General features: G+C 47.3%; 1 protein-coding gene across 1 annotated transcript in view; it reads left to right on the top strand.

Moving 5' to 3' along the window:
• GRM7 (glutamate metabotropic receptor 7) overlaps window positions 1-18,248 on the top strand; it is a 181,044-nt gene that overhangs the window by 117,301 nt on the left and 45,495 nt on the right. Inside the window, 5 exon segments of the mRNA XM_008501358.2 lie at window positions 7,753-7,764; window positions 7,767-7,804; window positions 7,806-7,893; window positions 13,535-13,735; window positions 17,230-17,369. Coding sequence (XP_008499580.2) covers window positions 7,753-7,764; window positions 7,767-7,804; window positions 7,806-7,893; window positions 13,535-13,735; window positions 17,230-17,369 — 479 coding nt within the window.

The following is an 18,248-nucleotide window of genomic DNA, read 5'->3' on the forward strand; positions in this document are numbered from 1 at the left end:
GTGTGGGTGGATGTTTTGAGAGAGACAGAGATGTGTACCCACAGGCAGACCCAAACTGGAGCAGTGGCTGCTGTAAGAGGAGGGAATTCAGAGGGAACACTCAGCTGGGGATCACTGCTCAGCCACCTCATCACAGGGCTTTGGTTTGAAGCACCCTGAACTCCTTCTTCTGAAGAACCATTTTCCTCCCAGTGATCTAACACTGAGCTGTCTGCTGGGCACATCTGGGCACAGCATTTCCATCCTCAAACAGAATTCTATGTTTAGGCACCTGCTCTCCTAGGGTGCCAGCTCCTGCTTGGTGTGTGCTCTGCTAGGCACCTGAGGATGGGTCTGGGACTTTTTTGTCATGGGGGAGAGGGAAAAGGGAGAGGGAAGAGCTCCCTTTCCCCTCTGAGCAAGGCTGGCACCTCTCCTGGTGCTTCTTGCACTTTTTTGAAGTTCTTAAGGTGTTTGTCTTACTCACAGGAAGAGTACTGGCAGAGTATTTGTTTTGCCAATTATATTTCACTTGTTTTTCATGAAAAAAAAAAAAAAAAAAAAAATTAAAAAATCGTGGGAGCTTCCTGAAATAATCTGCTCCTGTTTCAGGTGAAAAATAGCCACGAAGGGTCCCAAATATGAGGCTTTTATTAGAGTAAAATGCAAGCGTGGCATCCCTGTCTGCAAGTGGCAAATGAACGTGCCCTACATCAGGGATTAAAAATGTATTCAGTCCCAGTATTATGTGTGTATTATGTCGGGGTTTTCATGCCTGAGTGAGGAGCTGAGGATTGCTGTCCCAGTTCTCACCGGGGGATCTGGAGCATCCTGGGAAAGATCTCCTGAGGCTCCTGAGCCAGCTCAGCTCCACGGCCAGACAGGTTCAGGCACAAAAATAAAGCTGCTAAATTTAGGAAGTTAAGTGAGATTTGAAACAGGTTTTTTTTTGTTTGTTTGTTTGTTCTCCTTTTGGTCTGTGTTGTTGTTAATGCTTGAATGATTACGGGCTTTTGAAAGTAACAGTTTAGGGAATAATCCCCATGATTTCCTTAAGGGTGATACAATGAATGCTGAAGTGCCCTTTGCACTTCTGCCGGGTGTGGATCTGCTTCGGGAAGGTGTTTTCATTTTGCTGGCTGACTGTAATGACCAAAGGAAATGGAAAATAAGTTAGGGAAAAAAAAAAAACCCCTCGGTGCAATCCCAGCTGCTGGCTCTGCACTGCAGTGAAGTCAATAGATCAATGAGCCTCATCTCCTGGTAAGGGCAGATAAACACAAACCTTCTGTCTCACCATTACACCATAATTGTAGGCTGGTGAACTGTGTGTCTGGGAGTCAAGATCCCCCCTGTGATGTGCAGTCTGTGTTCCAGCTACACAGCAGAGTTCAGGGTGGGGAAAGAGGCAGAAAGGGAAGAGCCAGGCTGGGTGGGTGTCTGAGATGTGGCCGAGGTGCCTGGCATAGAGCAGGCATCAACCAAACCTTTTTGCACCTTTCCTTCCTCCTAACTGAGCCAGGACACAGTTAATAAAGTCATTAATTGTGCAAGATATTTAATAAAGAAGAGAGAAGGAAACTAAAGGCTCCTACTAACCCGAGATACAAAAATGCAGGAAAAAAAATACCCATGAGCTGCCAGCTCAGCTCTGCTCGTGTTGTTGCAGGTAACAGCATCTGCTTCTGATATTTTGCTCCTCATTCTCTGTTAAATTCTCATTAAGCTCTGCACTTACAAGGGGCCAATACAAAGTTTATTACAGTACTGCAGCAGCTTTAATTTGTGGAATTAAATTGGTGTGCTTTATTTAAAAAAATAACTATCGAAACCACACCTGAACTCTTAATGTCTCCTTAGAATTTAAATTACATTTTAGCCTTGGCAATTATTTAAAATGCTGATGTATCAATCCCCAAAGAGAGAATACTTGTCTTGAGTATTGCCACTTGAAATTTTGGGAAGCCACACAGATGTTCATCTCCTCATTATGGAAATAATGTATTTGGTTAATGTGTTGGTATGAAGAGAGGGGAATACAAATTATCTTGCAACTTGAGAGCCATTTAAAAGTTTCCTGATGTTAGGCTGCCTTATTTGTCTGTTGTGAGGCATCTCTGGCAAGAGGTCCCCTGGAGCTGCCAGATGGTGCCTGGGCTTGGGGCAGGGAGGCACCGGGACTGGGGCTCACCCCGTGCCCCCATCTCACTGGCAGAGATGCTCTTGGGTATTTATCTCTCAGAGGATCCTTGTGCTGCTCCTTGGGGACAAGGTTTGGGTTTCTCTGGGAGCTGTGATTGCAGCCTCCTGGCTTCTTGGGAAACAGAAAAATGAGGAGAGGCTCTGAGAGGATCCTGACCCAAGAAACTTGCCTGGTGATCCTTCAGGCTGGGCAGGACCCCAAAGGGGATGCTGAACAGGGGGTGGAGAGAAAAAGAAACAAACCAAACCAAACCAAACCTCAGGTGATGAGGGATGGGTCTCCAGGGGACATTCTGCTCCTGAAATATTTAAATCAAACTGGATAGCTTTTAGCTTCCCCTAGAAGCCACAGGGTGTTTCAGTGGGAAGTGCCTGGGTGCTCCTGTGTGGGACTCCATGGTCTGAAGCCACCTCCTTGCCTTGCCCTTTGCTGAGCTGTGGGATCACCGTGTCCACTGTTAAAAATGAAGACATTAATTTTATACTTTATATGGTTTTTTTTTCTTAAAGACTCTGAAAACCACCAGGCCAGGGAAGACTGCAGGGGAGTTTTCAGGTGGTATTTTCTTTCAGGCTGTTACCTCAGGGGGCATTTGAAAAACCTGAGGCAGGACTTGCCTGTGCACGGACACTTCTGTCCCAGCTCTGGCCACATCTGGGCTCTGCTCTGCCACTTGGGTTCTGGGGAGGGCATCCCTGCAGCACCCCGGGCTGCCATCCAGCCCCTGTCACCTTGTCACCCTGTCCCCATGTCACCTGCCAGCAGGCTCCCTGTGCTGGGTACCCAAAGGTGTTGCCTGTGCTGGGCTTGTTCCTGTTGCCATGGTAACACTCCAGCGAGGCACAGGCAAACAGGGAGAGAGGAATAGGGAGAAGTAACTGGTGTATGGGAGGAACTGAATAGGATAAAGAGATAATCCTGGAAACCCAGTGAACTGAGCAGCCTGGGGCTGGGGAGGCAGGAGCAGAGCCAGGTACAGCTCAGGATGTGTCTCACCCCCTCCTCCCCATCCACCCCAGGCAGCTTTGATTTCCTTGCAGGTTTTGTTTGCAGGGAAGGTGTAACAATGTGACTGAGCAGCGATTTGGGTGGTTTGGTTTGGTTTGGTTTTGGGTTTTATTTTTGCAAGCTGGTGTGAAGGATGTGTGGCAGAGCAGCAGGCTGGGGGGTGCCAGCACCCCAGCTGGGATCTTCGTGGCTTCAGGGCTCAGGACTTTGGGTTGCCAGCATGGCTGTGTTCCCTTCTTGGTGGTGTTGTCTGGGCTGGTGTGATGTTCCCAGGGCTGGGGGGGTCCCTGCCCTAGCTGTCCCTGGCAGGGACCCTGACCTCTCTCCAGTCTGCAGCTCTCCCCTCCTTGTTCTTTTGGCATGCTGGTTATGTGCACTGCTTCTCTTTATTATTACTATTTTCACTGTTGAGCAGCCTTCGGGTTCCTTGCAGTTGCTGCATTACAGTCTGAAGGGATTTCTGTGTTTTTATCCTCAGTTTAAATTATGCAAGCAGATGACTGGAGTTTAAATGCTTTTAAGATACACAATGTGCATTTTGTCTGCTGCTGCTATCAAAGGGAAGAAAACCACTCTCGTGTTCCTGCATTTAGGCCTTGTGATCTCTCTGATTTTACTGCTCTGCATTATTAAAATGCTCCTCTGTGGAGCAGCTCTCCCAGTTTCAAAAGGGAAGAACTCAGGAACCTGCTGGGAAGGAGGCATCGGTGCACAGGAGGGATTCGGTGAAATGGGCACTTGCCAAGGAAAAACTGGCTCAGAACTGAGGGTAAGGGGTGTTATGGGACAGGGAGATGTGCACAGAGCTGGGGTCCTGCCTGCCACCTCCCTGCTCTCCTGGGGTGACTCTGCTGAGCTGGGAGGGAGGCAGAGCCTGAGCCCCTGCCAAGGCAGCAAGGTGAGGAGAGCAGGGCAAGCTGGTCACTGAGTCACCCGTAATAAGTGTTAACCCAGCAAAAAAGCTCTGGGGGAGAAGAAAGAGAAAAGAAAGGGAGAAAAAGGAAAGGAAAAGGAAAGGAGGGGGAAAAGGAAAGGAAAGGAGGGGAAAGGGGAAAGGAGGGAAGGAAAGGAAAAAAGGAAAGGAAAGGAAGGAAAGGAAAGGAAAGGAAAAAGGAAAGGAAAGGAAAGGAAGGAAGGAAAGGAAAGGAATAGGAAAGGAAATGGAAAAGGAAAGGAAAAAGAAACTCGAGTACTTCTGGGGTAAGGTCCTGGCAAGACAAAGAGCCCATTTCCACTGAGTAGCAGGCAAAGAGGATTTCTAGGAGAGGTGTTGTGCTTCTGGCTGTGTTTTTACCTCTGTTCCATTTGGCATGGTTCTGGTGCTAATCCTTGGAGCAGCCCCAGATCCCAACTGGCTCGTGAGCAGCCTTCCACCCTTGCCTGGGACTCGGCGTGTTGCAATTCATAAAAAGTTATTCATTCCAGCAGCAGGAGTCATTTGAATAAGAAGTGGAGTATTCAGCTGAAAGGAGAGCCCTGTGTGCATTAACAACCTGAGGAGTTATGCTGGTGTCAGCTTGAAAGTCCCTCTGAGGCTGAGAATGCAAAAAGCCTCTGGATGGAGCAGTGCAGTGGTTTGGGGGGGGCTCCATCCTCTGCCCTGCAGCATCCCTCTGGATGCTCTGCACCAGGGATGGCATCTCCCTGGTGTTCATAAAGAAAATGAGGGGTCCCTTGGGGTGGGAGGGTGAGTCCCAGAGCCCTGGGGGGGCTCCTGGTGTGTGCAAGGGGAAATCTTGCCCTTGGCAGAGGCCTCTGCTGGTGTGGCAATAAAATACAGAGAGGAGAAAGGTGTTCTGGGGTGTGAGTTGGTAGGAACAGGAGCTGTGTGGCAATGAGAGGTGCCCCAGGGCAACAAGAACAGGGAATAAATCCTGCACGTGGGCATTGACCTTTCTGTTGCAGCACTGGCAAAACACCACCTGGGTCAGGATCCTGCTGCATCATTTATAGAATGGTGACCATGATAGTTTGCCAAGATATCTCTATTGCCAGAGCAGGAGCTTTATAGATTTGCCCAAAGCCTGGCAGGCTGAATTTCCTTGGTATCTGCTTTGTCAGGTATATAAAAATCTAATGTGGCATCAACTAAAATATCCCTTTTCACTACTCTTGTCTGCAGCCATAACACCAACACCAGCTGCCTTCTTATAGCATGAAGGCAGGTAAGAAAGCCACTTAATATTATGACCATTTTATTGAGTGAGAAGGTCAAAAAATATCTGTAGGTTCTCTTAACAGCCCTGTAATGTGATGTAGTGGGTGGTTTCAGCAACATAGTAAAATTGGACAAAAAGGCTGCTTGCCTTAAAATTTATCTCACCATTCCACATCTAATGCTTTTACCCCAGCTTTAATATCAATTAATTTAACTATTTTGGCTTGAAGGATAAGAAAATCAGAGAATTATCTGAGTAGCTGTTTTCAACTCCCCTGGCATCAGTAATCGTGGTGATGTCTGACTAGCTGGGCAAATAAAATATGTATAACTCAGTCCTAAGTGTGGACATACTTGTCCAAATTAGAGAAGAATAAAGAAATCATAACCAGATAAATTCCCTACTTGTATGAATGGGTCAGTGTGTTGTGTTTGCTCCCAAGCCAAATGGGCTGAATGAGAGCACTTCAGGCACACGAGAAATGCAGCACATCAACAACTTGGTGGTTTAATTAGGCTTAATTATTTCCTAATTAAAGAACCCCAGAGCCCTTGAAGTCACTCCTGTCACACAAAATAGATGCTTCAGAGCATGTGTCTCTCCCGGCCCCTCGACTCCAGCAGGATGCCATGGGGATGGGCCTCCTAAGGTGCTCCCACCCCTTACTGACCTATAAGTGGGGTGAGAAGCTCAGGTGATGTGAAACACTCAAGGTTTTATTCTGTGGTGTCTGACAGCCCAGCTGTGAAGGAGTGACTGAGCTTTGGGTAAAACTTGTGAGGGTTTATCAAGTGAAAAAATGGTGCCTGTGCCTGTAGGAACCCTTCCACCTCGTCCTGGCTCTGGGGGACTTGCTTGGTCCCAAACCTGTGTGGAAGGAGGACAGTTGGCACAATAAGGAATAATTTGGCATTGGGCTGGCTACTTCATCCCTCTGCCAGTCGCTTACCTCTTGTCATGATCAATGGAAAATAATGATAAAAATGAACACTGTTTGATAGGGATTTCTGTTCCTTCTTGAGCATGCAGAGGGGTCATTAAAAAAATCAATGAGAATGTTATTTGTTATTATGTCTGTAAAGGTTTGGAGTAATTCTTATGGAATTCTGTTACAGTTTTATCAAGATGTATTGATTTTATCCTATTAAGTTATAGAGGTCAGTCAGTTTGGCATGTTGGCAAGGTGTAGTGTTTCTGAGCCTTGGCTGCATTGCTGAGTGGCTGAAATGTTCTTTTAATTATCAGCAAAGCTCCTACAAAGATGTTTACAAGAGGTGTTTTATGAGCAGTGGGCTTTGTATGCCAGTCAGGAACAGGAGCTCAGAATTAGGGATACACATATATATATTTATATCTGTATATTATAGTTGGGTCAGTAGTACACAAAGCTAATCCAAGGAGACAGATTGACCCACTCCTGATCTTCTTCCTTATTTGAAAACATCTGTTTCCATGCTGCCTATTTATATCCCAGGGTGGAAGGATTGCCATGCTAATTTAAACAAGGCCATATGTTTTTCCTCTGACTCAATTGCATTGTGAGAAGTGCCAGATTGAGCAATTCACCCTCCTATTGCAGTGAGAGGAATTACTGGCTGTGGTGCAAGGAACTTTTCTCTCTTTTGGTGGAATCTGTATGTACTGTCACTTCTACCCCAGGATCCCAGGGGCCATGGGATATCTGAATGGGCAGAGGTGTTGGTGCCTGCAGGAGGTTGCTGCTTTGTGGTGCCACCTCTCCTGCAGTGCTGCTGCAGGCTGCAGAGCCAGAGGGGCAAAGCAGACCCTCTGAGGGCTGTTCCTCAATGGCTTTGCACTTTGGGCATGGCAGAGGTTTGCCTCTGAGCTTCCCAGTGTGCAACCAGCATTTCCAAGCCCTATGTAGATAATGTGGCCTGCTTACCCAAGTTTCAGAGTTGCAGAGTTTTCATAGTTTGAATAAGTCAGAAGGCCTTCTCATTTAAAGGAGAAACTCCTTTGTAGCTGCTCTAGGGCTGGGTTGCAGTTCTGGGGTTACATGGGAAATCAGCTGTGTCCAGCAGCAGCCTGCTCTGGGGGCTGCCTGGCAGGCGTTCTGAGCCCTGAGTTTACCTGCTACCTTAGGGAAAGGAGACAAGAGGGAATATCACTGATCTCCCTTCCTTGATGAGTTTGTATCTAATCCTTTGATAACTTTTTAATGTAAATCTCTGTCTCACACAGACCTTCCCTGGGGTCTGCCTCAGTTGGTGCAGGGTGCAGCTGCTGAGATCCAGCAGGCAGTGTTCCCCCTCCTCACCTCACATGGGGAGAGCCAGGAAACTGGGCAGTGGAGAAGACAGTAGCAGAACATCAGTTTTCAGGCTGGAAACTCCCATTTCACTACGAGCAAGACTTCAGCTTTCTGCCTCTCTCCCTCCCCAGGCTTTGATGCCTACTTACCTCCCGCACCCTGGAGAACAACAGGAGGAACGTTGTGGTTTGCAGAGTACTGGGAGGAGAACTTCAACTGCAAGCTGACCATCAGTGGGTCAAAGAAGGAGGACACAGACCGTAAATGCACAGGTAAGGCCAGACACCCCCCCTGCCCCTGCTGCAGTGGGTGATGGGCTGACCTGGTGGGCTCTGGGGTCTTTCCCAACCCAAATGACTCTGTGACTGCACAGCTTGGCTGAAAACACCCACCCAGCCCTCACCTCCTCACCCTCCCCTGCCCTCTGAGCTTCCCACAGCAGCAGTTTGTGTGTGTGATGCTGGTAATTGCCTGTTATGTTGTCGGTGGGAATGAGTTCACAGGAGGGTATGTTTTACTTGGAAACTTGATGGAAACTTCCCGTATTTCAGTTTCCCTGCTTTTGGTCTCATTCCGTGGAGGCAGTGGAGTGTTGTGCATGGAACAGCAGAGTTACTGCTGGGAATACCCTGCTGTCAGTGTGGCATTTGAACCACCCCCAAAGGCTGGAATTTGACCAAATTCACTAGAAGATCTTTAGGATAAATGCCAGGAACATTGATCAGGAAAGGCTGTCTGGAGGACTTGAGTTTGTCTCCCCTGAAAATGCTCTGAAATTCAGTGAAGTGCAGAGTTGTTGTGAGTAAAAATAACAGTTCAAAAAGAAGAAGTCATTAATTGAGTGTGTAGATGTGCAGGTTGCCAGAGCTGGGAGGAGGCACCTCCTGCACCAGAGACTGCACCCCAGCTTCTCCCTCCTTGCACCTCGAGGTGCTTTGGGTGTAGCTGCTATTGAGGAAGAGGAGAAGAGGTCAGATTTCTGTTCAGTGAGGAAGAAAGTCCCCAAAAGAATAGTTATAAGTTGTAGGGTAATAAACCCGAGCGGTGTGTGGGAGCCAGCAGGACTGGTCCAATACAGGGTGCTGAGTCTGGGTGCTCCTGAGGAACAGATCATGAATCCACAGTGCTGGAAGCTCAAGTTGGGATCCCCAGAATTTGTCAGATGTGGCCCTGGGCTGTGGTTCATGGCCATGGGAAAGGAAGGAGGAAGGCAGCCAGGAGCATTTTTACAAACCACTTAATTAATCTGTGCTTGGTTTGAAATAACACCAGGAGCTAAAACTGGATTTATTTAGAGGGTAAGGAAGCTAATAGCAGTGTTCTGTCTGTTTTTCCACCAGCAGTCAAGATGGCTTGTGCTATGGAGCCATATGCTAGGGAAAGAAAAATAATGAGAAACAAAAGATGTATAGAATAGCAGAGCCTGGGGATATCAGAATATTATTCATAATTTGACTACAAAAGTGCTCTGGTGCATTAATGGATTAGCAAAGTGCAATTTACTACAGAAAGAAAAATAGTTTTCAAAATGCTATCAAAATTCCACATTTCAGGAAAAAAAAAAATAAATAGTCTGAGCTGTTTGGAACAGCTCAGTGGCAGATGGCCAACAGCTGAAGAGGTATTTTAAACAAACACCAGGAGCCATGGTATTCCTGAGTCACTTTTCACGAGAGCAGCTTTATGGCATTCATTAGGATGAACACCTCCTGGACCCTACTGCTTCCCAGTGCCAGATCAATGAGGTCAGGAACTGGGGCTGCCCCTGATGCCCAGCGAGGGGCTGGGGGCTGCGAGGGGCTGGGCTGGCAGGGTTCCACAGCTGATGGGAGGCTGGAACCCAAGGCCCAGCACCAGACCCTGATTATCATCTCTGCATGACACAAGGACAAGCAGGATGCTCTGTGAGCTCCCTGCCTGAGCAGCTGGAGCTGGGCAGGTCCAGGCTGTGCTGCTGTCCCTCTAGCTGTTTCCTTTTGCAGGACAAGTTTAAAAAAATATCAGCAGTAATTTATTTTTCTTCCCCAAGTTTTGGGCACCAGTATTAGACCTCTCCAGCTGACCAAGTCCTCTGGTCAGTGCCTGCTGGTTACATCTATCACAAGTCCTGCTGGGCAGGAGCCCTGAGCTGGAGCCTGGTCCCAAGCAGTGGTGAGTCAAGGTGCTGACATACCCAAACCCTTCACGTGAGGCTGTCAGGAATCCTTTCCACAAACTGCAGAATAATTTAGGCCAAATACTCAGCTTGCACCCCCCTCCTCAGCTGCTGCTGGACCCAGCAGGATGGGTCCCTCCTGCCTGTGCCTCGGGGTGGATTTTTGCCCAGGATTTGTGGTGTGAGTGATGACACAGACAGGAGCAGCAAACTAAATCCATTAGTATGGAATGATTCCATTGACAGCTTCTGCTTTTTCTGCTCTGTCTGTGGGGAGGAGCTGGGCTGTGGGCTCTCTCTCAAACTGCAGTGCTCAAGGGGGGAAAAAAGGTCCCAGGCACACTTTGGGAATGAAACTCTGCTCTCCAGTGAGCTGCTGTTTGCCAAGCCCAGCTCACTCCAGGTGAGGTGGCACTTCAGAGATCTTCAGACTGCCTAAACGTAGCAGTGCTAATACTCACGAGAAAGAAAAGCTGATTTTTTTTTTTCCTGAAAAAAGTGATGTGCACAAGTCCAGGAGTAAATGTGCCATGGTACAAACCAGCCTGCAAATTGACTGCTACCTGCAACCCTTTCTATACCAAATGTTTTCCATATAATCTCATATTGTCCAAGTGTGCTTTGGAGCTTAATGACCTCTCTACTTTCATCTCATTTAGCTTGGTACTGCTTCACAATGAATCTACCTGGGATTCCTAAAAGGGCCCTGCAATGGTTGGTTTAACCACCATTAAACCAACCCTAAAAAATTATTCTTTAAGTAAACCAGTTTTATGGATTTCTAAGCTCTGTTATCTTGCAGAGATACATTCCTTGAGTCGTTTCTATTTTCAGATTGCCAGGGTGATTTGCCAGCACAGCTCTGTGATTCACTAACTGTCTCCTTGCTATTTACATACATACTCCTCTATTTGCAAACTGCACTTTTACCCAAGTGCTGGAATAGAAAGATAGCTCCAGTTTAGGCCTTCTGGTCTTTAAGAAGTGCTGCTTCTGTACTTCTGCTTGATCACTGGTTTCCCTGGCAATTCTTGCTGGAGGAAGCTTCCTCCCTCTGCTGCAAAGGGTCTGTGAGTTACACCTTGGGTTGGCAAAGTCCTGGGCTGGGTTTTCTTAGGCTTCAGCACTGGAATATAAATGAGACCTGTTACAGGTGTTTAATAGGAAGGCTGGATGCATAGAAAAGAGTCTCAGATAAGAAAATGAGGTTGGTTTTCTAATTTAAAATCTATTCCCTTAGATACACAAACACCTGGAAGCAGATGCTGTTCCTGGGGGTGGAATCAGGGAAATGGAGGAAAAAATCATTGTCTGACAGGGGGGAGTGGATGGAGCTTCACCAAACTCATTGCATCAAGACTCTGTAACCTGCTGAAGGCTCATTTATTTATTATAATAACCTGTACTATGTAATATTGGTGTTTCTGGTATTGGAGTAACAACTTTTCATAGGACTTTCTGCTCTACTGTGCTGCTTTGGGCTTTTACTTTAATACTGAGGAGTGAAGAGCAGTTCCAGGAACTCCCAGTTAGAGCACAGGTTTGGATTTGCTCTCCCAGCTGAGAGGCACACTGGAAGGCACTGGGAGAGCCTGGTTCCCAGCACCTGGTTAGGGAGTGATGGGTGGCTGGCACAGCCCAGCTGGCTGCAGCTGCTCTCTGCAGGTGATGGAGGAGATGAAATTTGATCCTAACACAGAAAGATGCTCTGTGTGATTAGCAGTAGAAACTTGAAAGTTCATCTGCTTTCCTAGTGAAAATCCAGGGGGATTGGGTTGATGCTCTGGAGATAAAGGCTTTTGTCTGTAATGAGATCTTCTGAGCGAGGATGGGCTGGAGAGATGGCTGTAACTTCAGAGCTCTCTTATTGAATCTTGTGTTTCTTTGTGAAACGACAATACATGGATTAGACTGCAAAGAGGCCTGATTGTCACACTCTGCTTGTTTAAATGACAATATTTACTCCAGACCATTGTGAGTTTCCCTCAGCTACTTCCAAATAAAAAGCTGATTTGGAGAAGCCTTTGGACTTTTCCCCTCCTGTGTGTGCAGCAGTGTCTGTACCACGGGGAGTATCTGAAGAGCAACAGCTCTGATCTTGTGCTGGGGAGCCCTGGATCCATGCACGTGTCTAGCAAAGACACATCCCTTGTTCTGCACGGGTCTGGAGTGCCCTGGGGGCAGCACAGGCTGGGTCCTTAGATTTAGGGACTGGTGGGGGTTGGTTAGGGTCTGGTGGGGGTGGTTAGGGACTGATGGTGCTGGTTGGGGACTGGTGGCTGTAGCTGCAGCAGCAGGGCTGGCTGGCTGTTCCCAAGCAGCAGGTCTCTAATGATGCTGAACGTGCTGGATTTGGGTGAAGAGCACAGATTTTTCTATCAGCACTTAACCAGATGTTGAATTCTAACTGGTACAAGTAATAGCTGCTCGTTTGGTACCATGGGCATTCTGCATCCTTGAAATTAAATCTCTTGCTAAGGATGACTATCACCAGGTTCTCAGCTGCTCTGTTATGCACACTCCTCTGAAAACATATTTAACCTCTCAGAAACTGAGCCCATGTCTGAATTCATTTAATGTAAGCACCAATCCAGTGGGGTTTTGCTGTCAGTCTCTCTGAATTATATGCTGTAAAAGTTGTGCTTGGAACACTATTTATACATTATAGCTAATTCCTCACATTATGTGATGATCAGTGGTGAGTCCAGAAAACTCAGCTGAAGGAGAGATGTTGAGAAAATGGAATGTGAGCACTGAGCTGTCAGCTCCTTCCCCACCCGAGGAGGTGTTAAGCTTCATGGAGATGGAGAAAGTGTGACCAGGAGTTCTTAAACTTGCATTGCATTTCTGTATCATCTGAAAGGGCCTTGTACAAGAGGGCTTCTTTCTCTCTGTATTCTCTCTCTCTGAGTTTGGGGCCTTTTTCTTTTCCCTCTTTTTGTTGCAGCATTTTTCTCTCGTGAAGATTTGCCTGGAGCAAGAGACCGAGCTGCTCAGTCTCTTAGGAATCATGATGATGAGCACTTGAGATTCTAGTAGGAAGTGAGGTTAAATTATTTGTCATCACCTTCAAATAGATCTTTTGGAAGCAAAAAAATGCTCGTGTCAATAAATGGCTTTTGTGTTCCATCTTTCTCCTGACATCCTAAGGTACTCCATTTGAAATCCATGGTACAAAAATGCCTTCTCTTGCAACCACTTTGTGTCCCTGTGTCTTGAGTGTCAGCTACTTCATTGCTGACAAAAATATTGTTATTGCATGGCTCCTGGAGATGAACAAGTTAAAAAAAACCCAAAAGCAAAACAACACCTCTAAAACCTAGGAGCTTGTGTCTGGCTTCAGCCTTTCTTCCTTCACTGGCTCTGCCTGTCAGTTAGAGGCTGGGCTTTGCTCCACTCTGTAGAATACCAGCTGAGCTCTGTTTTAAATGCTTTCTTCTTCCAGAGCCCTACCTGGGGGCAGATGGATGTGGTGTTGTCTCTCCATAAGATGCTCCCTGTGGGTTAGAGGTTTCAGGCTGTGGTTATTGTGGGGTTTGTTTCTCTGGACCACAGCAGAAGAAATGTTGGTGATCCCACCGCTGGGAAAAAGGTTTGGGTTTGGTCTCATCAGTAGAACCAGGACTCAGAATGTTTTATGGCATTGCCTAAAAAGTGCCTAAATGTGCTCCCAGAGGATTCCTTTGCAGTTGGTGGCAGGAAAACCCCTGTTCCTCACTGTGCCTGTGTGTGCACCTCTGTTTGTTTCTGGCATGCAGGGCAGGAGAGGATTGGCAAAGACTCCCACTACGAGCAGGAGGGGAAGGTGCAGTTTGTGATCGACGCCGTGTATGCCATGGCCCATGCCCTGCACCAGATGAACAAAGATCTCTGTGCTGACTACCCCGGGGTCTGCCCCGAGATGGAGCAGGCGGGGGGCAAGAAGCTGCTCAAGTACATCCGCAGCGTCAGCTTCAACGGTGAGCTGGGGATGGCTGCTGCTCCAGGGCTCTCTGCTCTGGGCATTCCTTCTGTTTCACTCCTCTGTATCTGGGCTTGGGTTGATTTTTTTGTTTGTTTTGTTTTGGTATTTTTTCTTTTTTTTTTTTTTTCCTTTTCATTCAATCCGTGTCAAGATTTTATTTTATGGGATTTTTCTGTTTTTTATTGTTTCCCTTGAGTTTGTGGCAGAGGGCTGTGTTTGTTCAGTATCTCTCTGAAAACACCATGGCTGAGCCAAGGCAAATAGGGGCTACTCTGGTCCAAAGGCAGAAACCACTGCTGCTGTTTCAGGATGCCTTCCAGAAGGCTGATTTCCTAGGGGAGGGATAGCTGGGTAAAAGCCTGAGCTTGTCACAGAGTCAATACGCCAGCTGAAACCCCAGGGGGTTGGTAGCATAACACAGCACCATCCTCTTTATTTAGATTGTTTCCTGTGCTTGGCAAAACCAAAGTGGATGAGATTGTGGTAGGCAGCCCAGCCCCTTGCTCAGGGGAAGGCAGGGAACAGCCTAAGGGGCAGAGCCAGAGCTCAGGGGGTGCAGGAAGAGCAGGCACTCCAACCCCAGTGGGGACAGAACATCCTGAGAATGTGGAGGGGAGAATTCAATCTCTTTTTCTGCTCATCATTTATCCCCTGCTGCTGCCCAAGCCTGGCAGGGAGGGTTGGAGCACCAGCCTCACTACAACAGCCTTGCTCCTGATTTTCTCTCCCTTGCAGGGGATGGGTATCAGCAACATTTCCTTCCCTCTCTCTGTGTTGCTCTCATTTAGTTCATTAACAAACACTCACCAGCAGCCAGCCCAGAGGCAGCCAAGCAGATGCCTTACACCAACCTGGGGTGATTTCCCCTGTAGACCCTTCTGGGATGCTCACCACCTCTCACCACTCCTGCCCTTGCTCTGGGTAAGAGAGGGAGGTGAGATCTGACCAGGAGCAAATAGAACTCAAATCCATGTTTAAAACAGGTTTAGGGAAGTACTGGGAAAATCATGTGTATTAGAAACGTGAGAGGCAGGCAGAGGGTGCCTGGGCAGAGGGCTTGGGGGAAGCTCCATGCTCCAGCTGGGCAGCCTGGGGAGGGGTTCCTGAGAAATAAACATTTTTATTAATAAACTTCACAAAACTTAACATAGAAAATAGGACCTGAGAGCTTTCAAGGTAGGAACACAGATGATATTTCATGGTCAAGCTTGGTGCTTTCTGCCAAGAGTATTTTTCCTCCCTGTACAAATTAGCTTAAAAATAGCAAGGTGAATATGAGGAGATTTCAGTTTCTTCTCTTGAAGTCAGTGCTGTTATCTACAGCCAGGAGCAAATTTTAGGTGAATATCTGAGGAGGTCTGGAGGGTTCCACTCCCCTCCTTTTGGAAGGTTAACTATAAAGGACAAAGCTTCTATAGAAATAGTAGAGAGCTCAGGTGCAGAGCTGCACTTGGGCCATTTTAGTACTGAAAGCAGCTCATCCGTGGTTCTTTGTGTTTCCATAGGTATTTGTTGTCCCTACAGAACCCAAACTTTTCACAGCATTTTTTTTTTCCTGTAAAGTACCTGAAGATAACAACAGATATTTCCTGCTGCCTGTCAGGTGCCCATCCCATAGCATCACAGAACCGTTGTGCTTGGAAAATCCCTTTAGGATCCCTGTGTGAGGTGGGTGTCCCAGGGACTGTGTCTTTAGGGGCCTCAGGAGGTGACTGCTGCATGGTCCCAGTTGCTGTGGGGTCTGCAGCCCTCCAGCATCCCAGGGCAGCCACAGATCCTAAGGATTCCTTTAAATGTCAGTGTTTAAAAGCTGTCTGCATGCAGCCAGGCATCAGCAGTAACCAACCCAAACTCCTCTTGCTCCTGCAAACCACAGAAATGCCCATTTTGTAGGGATCATTCCTGAGATGTTCCCACGTTAGGGACCAGCCCCAGGCCAGGGCTTTGTCAGGGTGTGGGGAATCCACAACATCCCTGTTGCACTTTGGGACCCTCACTTGAGTTCTGCCCTTTTAATTTGTACTTTTTTTTACTTTTTTTTGACATCTCCAACAAAACCCAGCTTACCTAATACCATGCAGCCTCTTAGAGCCATGATTAGCTAAATCCCATTTACCATTTGTGCTGCCTTGCCAAAGGAGCCTGGGAATTACAGCCATTCCTTCTTATTCACTCTGAGTGTTTTCAGTGTGAATGTGTTCTGGCTGTGTTAATCTGTAATGACAATTAAATATCTGCCTGGTGTTCATAAGGAACCAGGAAGGGAAGATTTTCTGTGCCAGCCTTTGAACTGAAGCTGTATCTGATCTCAGAGGATTGTAGGAGAGACAGGAAACAATTTACCAGGCTAGAATGGAAAGTATGCTAATTCACTCCTTCAAGTCTTTTTTCACTCACTGGAATTCAATGAAGAATGGGAATCATGAAGAAAATCATAATCTTAAAGTTCAGTGCTACAACTGGAGAGATTTTTCATTGCTTTAGGGAAAAAAGTTACGCGGGAGGAGGAAGCTTTGAATGTAGATCTGCTGGAGTGCTGTCATCATCTGCAGTCCTGACACAACATTACTCTGCCCTACTGAAACCTATTTTAATATCTCTCAAAATGAATGTCACCCTTGAAATTTTCACCCAGAGATCTGAGGAAATGCAACAGAGCTTTGAATTCTCATCTGAGAAAGGGCTCATCTCTGATGCCCTGGTAATTAAAATTCAGATGTCCTGATGAGAGCTCTCCTGAGGGTGAGGAATGGTCCATCCCATCCTTGGGCTGCTGGATGGCAGGAGGCATCCAGGAAGGGTGGAGGATTATCCTTGCCTTGCTGCTCACCCTCCTCCTCCTTACCTGTGTTAGTCACCTTAGGAAAGGCACACCAAGTGAATCCAGGGTCCTGCCCATCAGCTCTTCCTGACTGAGACACTTCTCAGCCTGTGTCAGGGTCACAGAGCCTAAATCAGGGGCTACCCAAGGCACAGGGTCCCTATAGCTTCATCTGTTCTTTGCCATCCCAAGTGCATGTTGATTTATGGGAGCAAGAACATACTGTGGAGGAGGAAGCTATTTCTGGTTGCTACTCGAGATTCACCAGACCTGGGCTGGCTTCTGACAGCAGTATCTCTCAGAAGCAGATGGAACATTTTCTGGGGGGAAAAAAAAATCATTCAGAGGCTCCATTCACAGGAGTGATTTTCAGTGAAGAGCTCCCTGAGGAAAGGGAGATGGGAGGGAGGCTGGAGGGCAGGAGGAAAACCTTCTGATATTTCTTGCTTAGTGCAAAGCTGGAGAGAAGGAAGGCTGATCTGGTTTGGCTTTGGTTTCTGTTCAGTCAGGAGGTTTGAGAAGTGTTAGAGCAGCTCTGGCACAGGGCTGGTGTCCTGGAGGAGCTGCCTGGGCTGAGAGGTGACCTGAAAGCTCTTCACTGGGACTAAATAGAATAGATGATGTCAGACTTGGCCTTGGCTGGATTTGGTCTTGTTTCCTCCCCCCAGGCAGTGCTGGCACCCCAGTGATGTTCAACAAGAACGGGGACGCCCCTGGGCGCTACGACATCTTCCAGTACCAGAGCACCAACACCAGCACCCCCGGGTACCGCCTCATCGGGCAGTGGACAGATGACCTCCAGCTCAACGTGAGTCCCTTTTACCCCTCCTGACACCCTCTTGTCAGCTGCACCCACTAAAAGCCTTCTCCACCCTGCAGGTACAGAAAGGGACCTCGGTCCTTGCTTGGCAGCTCCCTACTGACGGGGCTTGTTTGGGGTTTTTTCTGCATGTTGTTTCCTCTTATCCTGTCCTACAACCTTTTCTCTGTACCCCGAGTCCCAGAGCTCCTCAGACTGATGGAGACATTAGGTGATCATGCAAATTTTATTACTTTTGTGTGTCTGAAGTCCCTGGCTGCCAACTTGGAAACTGAAGCAGTCATGTGTTGTAGTGTGAAACCAATGGACTTCCACTTGCAGATGCTCTGCAGGTTTTTTAGTCATATTCTTCAGCTTTTCTGGTTTCAGGAAAGCTGGAGCTGGATGTTTGCTGAGTGACTCACTTTCCCTGTGTTGTGTTTAAGCACAGAGTAAAGATATCCCTAGGAATGAGATGTCTCTCTTGCAAGGATGCCTAAAGAAAAACTGAGCCCCAAAGCAGGTAATCAAAGCTCTGATGTTCTTCAGATGAAAAACCCAGCACTGGTGGCTGAGGAAGCTGGAGAATTGTGTCAGCCACATCCCCACAAGGATGGTTTGGGGGGCTCTCTGGAGATCTGGCTCCAGGTTTCCTGTTTGACTTTGAGAAAGTTGCTTGGCCTCAGATTCCTGGAGAAATGGTGCCAGTTCACCCTCCTGGCAAGTGGTTATTAAAGCACCAAGACATTTTTCAGGTTTGATGATCTATTTTAGGAAAGCTATATTAACTTGCAATTTGTAGTCCTTTTTAGCAAAAAAAAAAAAAATTAATGTTTTATTAAGTAAATCCTTCTCTCTATAAACTGCACATCCTGAGTCATTAAAATT

This window comes from Calypte anna, chromosome 12, assembly GCF_003957555.1.
Source record: "Calypte anna isolate BGI_N300 chromosome 12, bCalAnn1_v1.p, whole genome shotgun sequence".
NCBI lineage: Eukaryota > Metazoa > Chordata > Aves > Apodiformes > Trochilidae > Calypte > Calypte anna.